The sequence below is a fragment of the Mustela nivalis genome (assembly GCF_964662115.1).
Source record: "Mustela nivalis genome assembly, chromosome: 11".
NCBI classification, from domain to species: Eukaryota; Metazoa; Chordata; class Mammalia; order Carnivora; family Mustelidae; genus Mustela; species Mustela nivalis.
Window position 1 is genome coordinate 90212167 of NC_139030.1, and position 12796 is coordinate 90224962.

Sequence of the window (12796 nt, forward strand, 5' to 3'; positions counted from 1 at the left end):
ATCTGAGACTGGGGTTTTGTGATCTCCAAATTTGTTCTGCACCTCTAGTTGCTGGTACCATGGCTGGCTTCACAGCTACTGTGATTGTGAGGCAATTGATTTTCAAAGCTATGGCAGAGCTGGGGAGAAAGGAATGGGAATAGGGTAATTTTTCTCCAATAGATGTTCCTCAGAGGGTACAGACCTTTGGTTAAGTTCTTAAAAAAAGAAAGGAAGGAAGGAAGGAAGGAAGACAGACTGATCATAGCAAATTTTTGCCAGTGTTCTCTCTGCTTTTATGGAAGAGGCAATTTTTGAAGGTTCTTGTTCTGCCATTCTAGGAGTGCTTCCCCTTATGACTGGGTCTTTGAGTAAAATTTATTCTCATGGTAATATTATTCAGAGAAGATTTGGTGTTTTAGGGTTTTGGTGGCAAATGAAGAATATTAGGCTTGAGATTCTTTTAATAAACTGATCTCATTTATAAAGAGGGGTATACATCTGAGTGTATATGTGAAGGTTTGTGGGTATAGCCCTATAATCATATGATATTATTAGGAGTCTGAAAAACAGAGGCCACATTCCTGGTGCAGCAACTTCAATTCTGTTTGTTTTAATTAAGTAAATATTAATTGATTCCCTATAAAGTTTCTATTGATATGTTATACCCCTGGGATACAAAGATATAGGTATGATACAGACCCTGATCTTAATGAACCTATAGTATTCCTCGGATTTTTTTTTTTTCCTTGCTAAAACAAGGTAGAGAGGCCAACAAACCTGGAGAGAATATTGTTTTAAGAATAAATGAAACAAGATGGGATTGGGAGGGAGACAAACCATAAGTGACTCTTAATCTCACAAAACAAACTGAGGGTTGCTGGGGGGAGGGGGTTTGGGAGAAAGGGGTGTGGGGCTATGGACATTGGGGAGGGTATGTGCTATGGTGAGTGCTGTGAAGTGTGTAAACCTGGCGATTCACATACCTGTACCCTGGGGGTTAAAATATATTATATGTTTATTTAAAAAAAAAGAAAAGAAAAACAAAAAAACAGATCTAGGCAAAAATCTGCCATGGAATACCAACAATGCTACTGTTACCAAATGCTTATTCTAAGCCCAAGACAGCAAAGTGTTCTAAATAATGTTCTCATGCAGCCTTCATGTAAACCTAAGAAAGTAGGTTAACCCCTTTTTTAAATGAGCAACTAGGCTATCAGAGATTAGATAAAATGATACAACTGTTTTGTTTTGTTTTCATACCCAACTTGAAAACAAGTGTGACTTTAGGAAGTGCTTCTTATGTAGAACCATATCCTGCCATTTACCTGAGGAGAACCATTGGACAGTGTCTTCAACTTTTCACTGACACTGTGCAAAATAAATTCCTTCCTTCCTTCCTTCCTTCCTTCCTTCCTTCCTTCCTTCCTTCCTTCCTTTTCTTTCTCTTTCTCTTTCTCTTTCCCTTTTCTTTCTTTCTTTCTTCCTTTCTTTCTTTCTTTCTTTCTTTCTTTCAGATGTATTTATTTATTTGACAGAGAGAGCACACAAGCAGGTGGAAAGGTCAGAGGGAGAGGTAAAGAATCTCAAGCAAACTCCCCACAAAGCACAGAGCCTGATGCAGTGCTTGATCTCATAACCCTGAGACCATGTTCTATGTCAGAACCAACTTATGCTTAACCAACTGAGCCACCCAAGTGCCCCAAATACTTATTTTCTTAACACTTTTCTCTAGGAGGATCACATACTACTTTAAAATTGAACAAAAGAATTAAATAAGTGTGCTATTACTTCCAAAGCTTATCTCCTTCACACAAAGATGACTTACTGTATTAAGAAGGAAAGCATAATATATACCTCTTCAAAGAATATAAAGTAGACCATTATCATTTTACAGGTGTATCTCAAAATTATCTTGGTAGAAATCTACTTGGTAAAAATCAAAGTATCTACATTTAAAGCCCAGGAAGAAGCAGGACATTACACTCTTATGAAAATTGTACATCGACTTCTTCATTATGCTTTGAAATCTCAACTCTTGACTCCATGTTTCCAGTATATAAAAAGGTTATTCATGCTTTAAAAACAAACAAACAAAGAAAAAATACACTACATGATATACTTGTCAAGGAGCTTTCACACTAGGGTTTTAGGCACCATATAAATACATAAATAGATAATTTGTACAGGGAAGAGAGAGTATGAGGGATTTTGTAGAGTCCTGCTTATTCACAATTCATAAATCAGCTTATAAGGGTAGAAGTTATGTATAACAGGATACTGTCGGGTCTATTTCTGCCTCAGGCAATGAACTCGGGAAAAAAATGCAGCATTCTGAAATTATTTAAACCACTAATCCCAAATACTTTCATTTTATGGAGATATTTGGGAAGATACATGCTGTTTCATGTAATAAGCTCTGAGCATACAAAAGAAAATGCAACCCCAAGCATCAGAGAACCGGACATTGTATTTACCTCAAAACTACCTCACTATCATTGTATAGTTCCCTGGTATAGGAAAAGAGTAAATAGTATATTATTAAGGTAGCATAGTATATTATTAAAGTAGCATAATGTGTGTGTTTCATTGATCTATTAATATTAACCTGAAAATTGATATGCAACTCTATGTTTCAGTTGCCCAAAGCTAGTCTAAATAAACCAAGAACAATAAAACATACCTGTGGATATAGGTCAAACACTATATGCTTTACTTTCCTCAAAAACAAAATTAAAAAAAATTAAAAAGCTTTTGTTTTTGGTGTTTCTGGCCAAAAGAAATTTTCATCCTAAAACACAACCTGAAACCTAAAAAACAGAAAATATGCAAAATTCTTTCTTTCTTCTTTAAAAGCAAAATATGGTAAATTTAATGGTATAAGTTTTAAAAAAACATTTATGTTTTTTAAGTGCTAAGAGTAGATATTCATACATCTTTTCACACTAATTAGGTTTATTTTTCAATTTATAATTGTTTTGGTGTTTAACTTGGTAAGAACTTCAGACACGATAAAACATGGTTTGACAGTGTTTTTCTAATGGGGCTTGGTGAGCCCCAGACATAGCAGCATACTCTTCCTTTCTTATCTCTCTGTGTTTAAGGTTACCAGCTTTATAAAAAGTTTTGAGTTATCTCTAAGTTCTCAAAATACCTATCAGTGGATAACAAATAACATTAGATAACAATTATTGAGCACACATGTATCGAGCAATGGTATTTGTGTTTTTAATATACTACAGCATTTAGCCTTCACCATCAGCCTGCAAAGTAAGTATCATCATTATGCCCACTTCACAGATGAGAAAACTGACAGGACTTGCAAAGCTGAAGCTAAGATTCTAACATGAGCAACTGAAGCTGATTCCATGTGTCAGTGGTTTAGAGTAGGATGTCTGACTTGCACCAAAGTATGCTTGGCTTCTACTTTGTGGCATCATACATTTTACTCTTTCAACAGTGCAAAGGCAATGCCAGGGCACATCCTCTGCATTGCTCCACTCATTCACCATTTTCAGTTAACTGATGAGTCTCTTTCGCAGCTAGTGCCTTAGTCTACCCTGTAAATGCAGAGGGTGCTTACCTTCCCAATGTATGATTGCCATCTAGTGGTAAATATGTACTAATAGCCAGTTCTACTGTGATCAGTTACCCATGTCATTCCTAAAAATTGTCTTGATACACAAATCCTGCTAAGGAACTTAGAGACAAACAAAATCAAGTCCACTGTAGACAACTGATGGTAATGATCAATATGCGTATAGTATTACTTTGAAACAATTCAGCCTTTGGGAGACTGATCCTTTGTGACAAAAGTTTCTAAATGCCATCGATTGTACAGGCTATATAATATTGGCCCAATGCTTATAATTAAAACTTTTCCACATACGTTTTCTTTTGTAAGTTACAAATTATGTTAGAAAATGCCAGTGTTCAAGCTGTTTTAATAAAAAATAATCATTGTCATTAAAGGGAAGAAAAATATGTACCTAACAGTTATTGAGAATAAACACCAACAAGTAACTAAGCTTGCACAGATACATGAGAGCCTGGACAGGACTTACTCCTATGATTTTAGGTATTTTAGGTATTCTAGGTTTATTTCCCCCCCTTTGCCCTATTACCTGTAAGCACCCATTCCTCTTTTGATCTATCTAACTCCATGACATCCAGATTCCACCTTCCCCTACCAGATTTTCTTAGTTTCCCAACTGGAAACTAAGTGGATTTTTGGAAAAATTCACTCTCCTTGTCAATTCCAACACAAGAGGCTAAACATTATTTGCAAACATATGTGTCTTAAGTACAGGTGCTATATTTTTACCCAACTGTTTTAAAGTAATTTTCAATATTTATCTACTATTATAACATACTAGAATGTCCTCATAGTTGAATCACTTATGTTCTCCACACTTCTCAAATACAAATCTTATTTGGTTATTGTATCCTGATTTCTTAAAACATATGACTGAATTCCATTTTCTACTTTCTCTTTTTAAAAAAATTTGCACAATTGTAAAATGGGCCTATAGTTATGGGGGGGACTACATCTGTTCAGTTTAGAGTTATGTTTTTGCTATATTTTAAAAACCATAATTAAATTTCCTTATTTTCCATGTTCTCAAAGAATTCCTTGAGTCTAAAAGTTAATTTTTTTAAATAAAATTTTAAAAACGTAGCCAATAGAACTGCTCAACATGGGAATGCAAGGTAAAACTTCCAGAACTTTTACCTTTCCATTGCTATTAATCTACTCTGAGTTTCCATTCCATTGGTTCAGTGTTGGTAATGTTTATTTTTATAGAAATCTATTATTTTAACAAAAGAGCCAGACGTGTGTGTGTGTGTGTGTGTGTGTATGAACATCTGTGGCTTTAACTCCTCCCAAATCATGAAGGTTTCTATTTGTTTCCTCACTTTTATTTTTCCACCAGTTTTTTTTTTTTTTTTTGGTATCTACTTATATTATTATAGTTTCTTATTTTACTATTTTTTCTCAAAAAACCTTTTAGATCAATACATATGCACTTTTTAAATTCTAATTTAATTTCTATTTTTCATTTATTCATTCTTTTGCTTTTCTATAGTTTGCTGACCAGCTGTGGTTTTTCATTTAAATTTATAATTCACTTATTTTCATTTCTTTGGTGTGTATTTAATAATAAAGCATTGATCCATTCATCTGTTGATGAACATCTAGGTTCTTTCCATAGTTTGGCTACTGTGGACATTGCTGCTATAAACATTCGGGTGCATGTGCCCCTTTGGATCACTACATTTGTATCTTTAGGGGAAAGCTATGAATTTTACTCTGACTACAGCTTTGGTTACATCTCATACATTTGGTAAGTATTGTGGTAGTGATTTTTACCAGCTAGGTAGTGACAGTTTACAGTCCTCTATGACTCAATATTCACTTATTCACTTTTTAATAATGCAGGTTTTATTTTATTTTAGCTATTGATTTATTTTCTTTTATTATTAAATCCTGTTTACAAATTACAGATTGTATAACTTCTATTCTGAAGAACTCATTTACATTAAATTTTTGGTGTAAGATTTATACGTTTTAAGAAATTAAAAATAAATGATTTCAAAGAATCTATATTTTCTCTTCACAAAGTATGAAGTTCAACATATACTATTAAATGTGCTTACTAGTTTATTAATTCTTCTAGTTCCATTGTAATTTTGTTTACATGGTTAAAAACTGAGATAATCTTTGACTCTGATGACTGGTTTCATCAGAATCTTCCTATACTTACCAGATCTTTTGCTTTATGTGTTTCCACATCGTATTATCTGAATCCTCAAATGAGAAGTCACCTTCTCATTTTATTTTTTTCATCTGTCAATCCTTCTTTGCCTAATAGTAATATTACTATGACCATTGTATTTGTTGCATATGCATTGAAGAGGTCTACTGTGGCAAGGGAAATAGGACAACAAAGACTAATTTGGGTAAGTCAGGGTATACCACTCTCATATCACATAGGATTGACCTCCAAAAGAAATTTTGGTTATGTCATTGTGGACGAAGAGACACTGCATTGAATGTCATAGTAATCAGGAAGACATCCCGCTGGAATTTATATAAGTTATAGTTCCTAGTTACACTTAGGAACAACTACAATTACAAATTAAATAAAGAAAATATACAAGTTTCTTTTCTTTTATGAAAAGCACAGGGATCAGGTATGTGCCAGTATATAGTGTATCCACTCTGAGCCTCTTCCAAGGGAGCAGAATCAAGCTGATCCCACATATGACTCTGAGAAGACTATAACTGCGATTTCTATCCCAAATATAAGAGACTTTTTCTTGTTTCTAATAATCATTTATCATTTTTCATTAATTCCACAAAAAGAACAGTTGCTATTCAGTATCTCTCACTTAAAAACATTTAAGGTTAAATGTATTTGTTTCTCATTATTTTTATCCTATGCATTAGAAAAAAAAAAAGAGTATAGCTGCATTTTACTACAATTCTGCCAAAGAAAGTACTGAATGTAAATTCATATTATGAGTGAATAATGATGTATTTCACCTCATTTTAATTTCAGTAATTGAGTGGGAAAACAGGAAGATCTATTAAAAGGACCTTGTGCTGGTCAAGCACTAACGAGAAAAATCTCTGAGTCACTGGCTGCCATGGTAACAGGGCATTATGTAAATCTGATTAGCATGCCCAGCAGCTACAAAAGTAATAGACTATACTACTAATTGCCTTGTCTCTGCTAGCAAGATGGACTTTATGTTCCTAAGGGGTGAGGAGTGGCATGAATCTGTTTATCTATATACGAGATATGAAATGCACTACATGTTTAAAAATTAAGTTCAGACACCTAGTACTACAAATAAATTACACTTGGAGGAGCTTTTCAAAAATTAAAATACATTGGCTCACTTTTCTTATTAACTCACAAATTTCTGAACAATTTATTTTTATTCAATCTAATTTCATTGACATTCAGTAAGACAAAGAGTTGAAAAAGTAAAGGAATTTTCTTAAAACATGAAAATAGATCTATAGAGTTCTCCTAAGAACAAGCTTTTCCAATGGAATAGTTTAGAAATTGTACCAAGAACTATGAATCTCCAAGAGTACCTAGACCAGAGAGTGTTAGAGCCAGATGCAAGTGTATTTACAAATGTTAAATATGATAAACAAGAGACTACAGTCAGGATTGGGGGTAGGAGTTACCCCCAGGAACAAGTGTGGGCAGACCTTTCTGCCACTAGGAAAAAAAAAACTTATCTATGTGTTTAACAATGTCTTTACTTCTGTGCCCTTGGCCTCTTTTGAATATCAAAATACAGTGAAGTCTATAATTACAGGGTTCGAAGCTTTCACTTTTGCTTTGTTCTCTTTAATATCTGGAGTGTCATTAAATTTTTAAAGAAATTCATCACTGCCTTCTGATCCTTTTTGGTAGATAACTTAATTCTAAGAGGAAAACCTGCAAATTAACAGAAGCAAAGTAAACACTTGGCAGGTACTCTTGACTAGAAATCCATGTGCCTTGTCAGAGCTTGTGTCTACAAAGAGCACTAATACTGCTTGTCCTGGAATACTGATTACTTTTGTTAAATGTGTCAGCATGTGGACTAACTTTTACATCCTCCAAATATCAAAAGCAGTCAATCTAACATCAATATATGAAAGCCAAAAAAGCATTTGTCTACATGTCTCAAAATTCAGTGGAGGGTGTGGGGGTCCAGAGAGAAAAGCAACATCAAAGCCAGCGAAGTATAAACTTTCATTTATACAAGAAGACTAAGTCCTAGAGATCTACTATATAACATAGAGTCAATAATATTGTATACATGATCTCCCTGATATGAGGAAGTGGTGATGCAACATGGAGGCTTAAGTGGGTAGGAGAAGAATAAATGAAACAAGATGGGATTGGGAGGGAGACAAACCATAAGTGACTCTTAATCTCACAAAACAAACTGAGGGTTTCTGGGGGGAGGGGGTTTGGGAGAAGGGGGTGGGATTATGGACATTGGGGAGGGTATGTGCTTTGGTGAGTGCTGTGAAGTGTGTAAACCTGGTGATTCACAGACCTGTACCCCCGGGGATAAAAATATATGTTTATAAAAAATAAAAATTAAAAAAAAAAATTTCTAAGAGGGCATATGTTACATTAAGTATTTTATAATAAATATTAATAATAATGTGGGTGGGAGGAAACTTTTGGGGACAATAGGTATATTTATGGCATAGATTGTGGTGGTAATTTCAAAAATGAATACTTCAAACTTACCAAGGTTCATGCATTACCTCTGCACAATTTTTTGTATGTCATTCATACTTGAATAAAGTGTTTTCTTTTCTATTTTTTTTTTAAGATTTTATTTATTTACTTAACAGACAGAGGTCACAAGTAGGCAGAGAGGCAGGCAGAGAGAGAGGGGGAAGCAGGCTCTCCGCTGAGCAGAGAGCCTGATGCGGGACTCGATCCCAGGATCCTGGGATCATAACCAGAGCTGAAGGCAGAAGCTTTACCCCACTGAGTCACCCAGGTGCCCTCAATAAAGTGGTTTTAAAAAAAAGCCAGTGGAGTGACAAAACAGTAAATAAGTGTGTTCCCGGAGAGAGTAGGCAGGTTCAGGGAATTGTGTGTACTGACCTAGGATGGAAGCAGCAGTTGGAAAGCCAGTCGGTGTGGCCGAATCCTGTTAGAAGCACGTTGCCTTTGGGGAGCCCCACCAACTTCCAGAGGCGGTCCTCCCCACAGGTGACCAGGATGTCTTTGCGGGGGTGCATGATGATGCTGCACAGGGAGAGACAAGAAAACAGTGTTATGGGGAGATGAGAGCAAATGGTTCCACATTTTGAATAAATGAAATGACAGTGGTTATCCCATTTCAGCAAGGCAGGACCGCTCGCAGAGTGTTGGCTCAGGAGTCAGAAGAGCCAGGTTCTACATCCTCGCCATAGCTCTAATGCTTACATTTTTCTGATAGCCATCAATCTAACCAACTTCGCTAGATCTCAGATTCCTCATTGGGAAAATAAGATGATTGGTTAGGCGAATATCTTAATCCTGACTTGAAAGCCATAATTCTGATTTTCCTTTTACAGAGGAAAAGTTATGCCAATGATAATTTAATGTTAGGATATTTGGACCAGTAGCCATGCTTATTATAGAAAATCAAGATTCTTTTCAGACTACAGTGTATCTTAAATCAGGCATTATCCAGGAAAAGATCATGAATCATAACCACATTATCATAGCTCTATAACAAATACTATAAATGAAACATTAACTCCATGGCCCACTATCTATACAAAGTGAAGAAGCTCAAATTCTAAGCTAATATGCCACTTAAATTGGCTTCAGTCAATGCACAGTACACAAATTACGGTAATGAATTCAGGATGCATAAGGCAATTCCCACTCTATAAAGGCATAGAGGGAAATGAGAAAGAAGTATGTAAAATTAATGATTAACACATTAAGCAGTATTATTTGAACTGAGCTATGATCATTGTGGCTATTTAAATATTGGAGTTAAACCATTCTAAAATCAAGAGTCTACAAGGTTAATGCCTGATATTTTACCTATGGCAATGCTTTAATCTTATTTATATAGAGTTTCATCTATGCTTTACAATGTAATAGGAACAAATGTGCCCAATGTTAAGCACCTATTAAAATACCAGCCTATTTATTACCAACAAATTGTTCAATTTCAACACAGCCATCTCATATCAAAGACATAATGCATCTACTTGCCTATATAGTGAAGTAAAACAAATAATGACTTAAAAAATAAAAATTACACATTCATTTCTCCTGCAGTCCATTCTATGAATGGCCTTGTTCTTTTCTTCTGCAATATAGAATTCAGGAAATGAATTTCTCTATGACATCATGGTCTCAGCCCACACCTCCATCATTAACTCCAAGGCTTACATGAGACCAAAATTTTCCTCATTATGGACCCCTTCCAGCAATACCATTAAATCCCAGAATTTGGGGCTGCAAAATTATGTCCTTGCATTAGACCTATACAGTTTTGGGAAATCTGCTGTGGTCGGTCACTGTTGGAAATATTCAATTTACAGGCATGTAATCACTACAAGCAGGACCTTCTTTCTAGTGAAACACTGCCTCATTTTTTTCTCCAGCATTCTGCTGCTCAAAATAAACACAAGAGGGAAATTAGTCATTTTGCAATTCATCACAATGTTGGTTTGTGACTTTCAGAAGGCCAATTCAGGAAAGGAATTTATTACAGCTCAAATGTGGTAGAGGATACATTTATAGAACTTAATTAGAAGAAAAATATGATGAGAGGTAAAAAATGTCAGATTGAAATGAATTCTATATTCAAACACATATAAGAAGGCAAACCAAATCCTTGAAGCTACTGAGTATGATGTATGTTGGCTCGAAGCTTTCTTGGCAGACACGTGCACACTTGGCTAGATGATAAATTACCCTCTTTAAGTAAGATAACTAAAATCACTGATGTCTTTACGGACTTTGAAAGATAAGTTTCCAAAATGACTTTTGTGAGGGGAGCTATTTGTAGAAGTGAAAGAGAAAATATAAACACACACTCATTGGTAGTTAATCAGTTTTGAAAGTGTTTTTCCAGACTTTTCTGATCCCTTCCACTTTGGGGCCTCCTCCAAACCACCTGGAGTGTCTGCTTCTACTTTGTATGGTCTGATCCTATCATCACAATCTCTGGTTTCTTTGCTCATATATACCTTTTCTAATAATAATTCTTTTTTTTCTTTTTAAATATATCTCATCTATAAATGAGTTTTCTTCTAATTATTCTGGACAAATTTCAATCAAACACAGTATCCTATTTTTTAAAGAATATGTGTTACTTCATCCATGAATTGGTCTTTTTAAAAATATTTATTTATTTGTTTATTTGAGAGAAAGAAAGAGAGTACATGAGCAGAGGGAGGGGTAGATGGAGAGGGAGAGGAGAAGCAGACCCTCTGCTGAGCAGGGAGCCAGACATAGGGCTAGGTACCAGGACTGTGAGAACATGACCTGAGCCAAAACCAAGAGTCAATCACTTAACCAACTGAGCCACCTAGGAACGCCCACCTATGAAATGGTCTTTAAGTGAACAGAAATATACCCAGAATACACAGATGAGAATGTTTCATAATAATCAATCAATCAATACTTGTTATTGAATTAATCATTCAGTAAGTATATCTGCAAAGATGGCGTCATAGTGATAAAGACCCCTAGTCAAGAGTAGCAAATTCCAACTCAGATCACTCTGTGTGGAAGATCAAGATTGTGAACACAAGGTAGGGGCCATGGACCAGAAAAAATTCCAAGATGCGTGAGTTCAGTATTATTACCAACTCCACTGTGAGGCAGTGGTGTCTGAAATCTTCCTCTTCTTCCTCACTAGTTAACAGTAATGACATCTAGCACTACTTGAAAACCGAGTATGCACCAGAATTTGTACTAAATGTTTACTTCTCACAGGTGGACTTAAAGCTCAGGAGGGCAGTAGGTTATTGCACCCGTCATACACTCAGCCCCAACAGTGGCTGGCACATGCATAGGAGCTCTTCCATAAACGTGTGTGAAGTATCTGAGTGACTGACATCGGTGCTGTAAGTTTTGTTATTTTACAACTAAGTGAACAAGAGATTGAGATATTATATAGGTTGTTCAAGTTCACATTCAGTAATGGATGGATGCTGGCTTTGAACTTATGATAGTCTCATGATTCTGGGGCTCATGATTTTCACAACTTCTACTTAGTATTAGTCTTTCATAGTTTATTATTTATATGTGTATATTTTAAACATCAACAATCCCTATTACAGAAATTGGTGATATTATCATTTCCCATAAATTCTGAAGTCATTTAGTCACTATTAACACCGAGTTAGGGGGGCCTAGGTGGCTGGGTGGGTTAAAGCTCTGCCTTATGGCTCAGGTCATGATCCCAGGGTCCTGCTCAGCGGAGAGCCTGCTTCCTCCTCTCTCTCTCTCTCTCTCTCTCTCTCTGCCCCTCTGCCTACTTGAAATCTCTGTCAAAAAAAAAAAAATCTTTAATATCAAGTTAAAAAACTCATCTAGGAACTGTCAAGGTATATATCAAAGCTGGGTACCACTTGACTGTGAGTGTCTTAAAGGCTTTGGTGGACCCTATCATTTACAATTAAAATGCTCTGGTGCTGCAGGGGAAACCAGGGGAGTAGCATTCTCTAACAGTCCTGTCTGCATTAGGCCTCTGTCCTAATGTATTATATGTTGCACTTACTAAGATCTTTATTAAATATCTTCTCTTGTGCTACTATTATGAGCCTTGTATTGTGCTTCAAGATGTCAGAGGGCATTGAGTTGTTGTTGTTTTTTTTTAAGATTTTATTTATTTATTTGACAGAGAGAAATCACAAGTAGATGGAGAGGGAGGCAGAGAGAGAGAGAGGGAAGCAGGCTCCCTGCTGAGCAGAGAGCCCGATGCGGGACTCGATCCCAGGACCCTGAGATCATGACCTGAGCCGAAGGCAGCGGCTTAACCCACTGAGCCACCCAGGCGCCCCGACATTGAGTTTTTATCTACCTATTTTCATATAACATTCCATAAAGAAAAATGTAGAAGGGTATTTTAGTAAGCATTGATTCCATAGGCTTTTAATTCATTGAAAATTTTCCAAGTATATTCAACTTTTATCATTCTGGTTATCTCTGAATCATTCTTTTGAAGAAGTTGAAGAGCAGGAGAAATAATGAGTCAGTTTCTGATAACAAAATTATTAACTCATTATGTTAACATCATTAACTCATTTATGCTCATAATGCCCTGAGGA

At 35.7% G+C, this 12796-nt stretch overlaps 1 protein-coding gene across 5 annotated transcripts in view; it reads right to left on the reverse strand.

The window, feature by feature from the left end:
* The window catches only part of SPAG16 (sperm associated antigen 16), a 1051960-nt gene that overhangs the window by 540437 nt on the left and 498727 nt on the right, over window positions 1–12796 (reverse strand). For all 5 annotated transcript variants that reach the window (XM_082691166.1, XM_082691165.1, XM_082691169.1 and 2 more), the window contains one exon: window positions 8616–8759. In XM_082691166.1, coding sequence (XP_082547292.1) covers window positions 8616–8759 — 144 coding nt within the window. The remainder of the gene's footprint in view (window positions 1–8615; window positions 8760–12796) is intronic.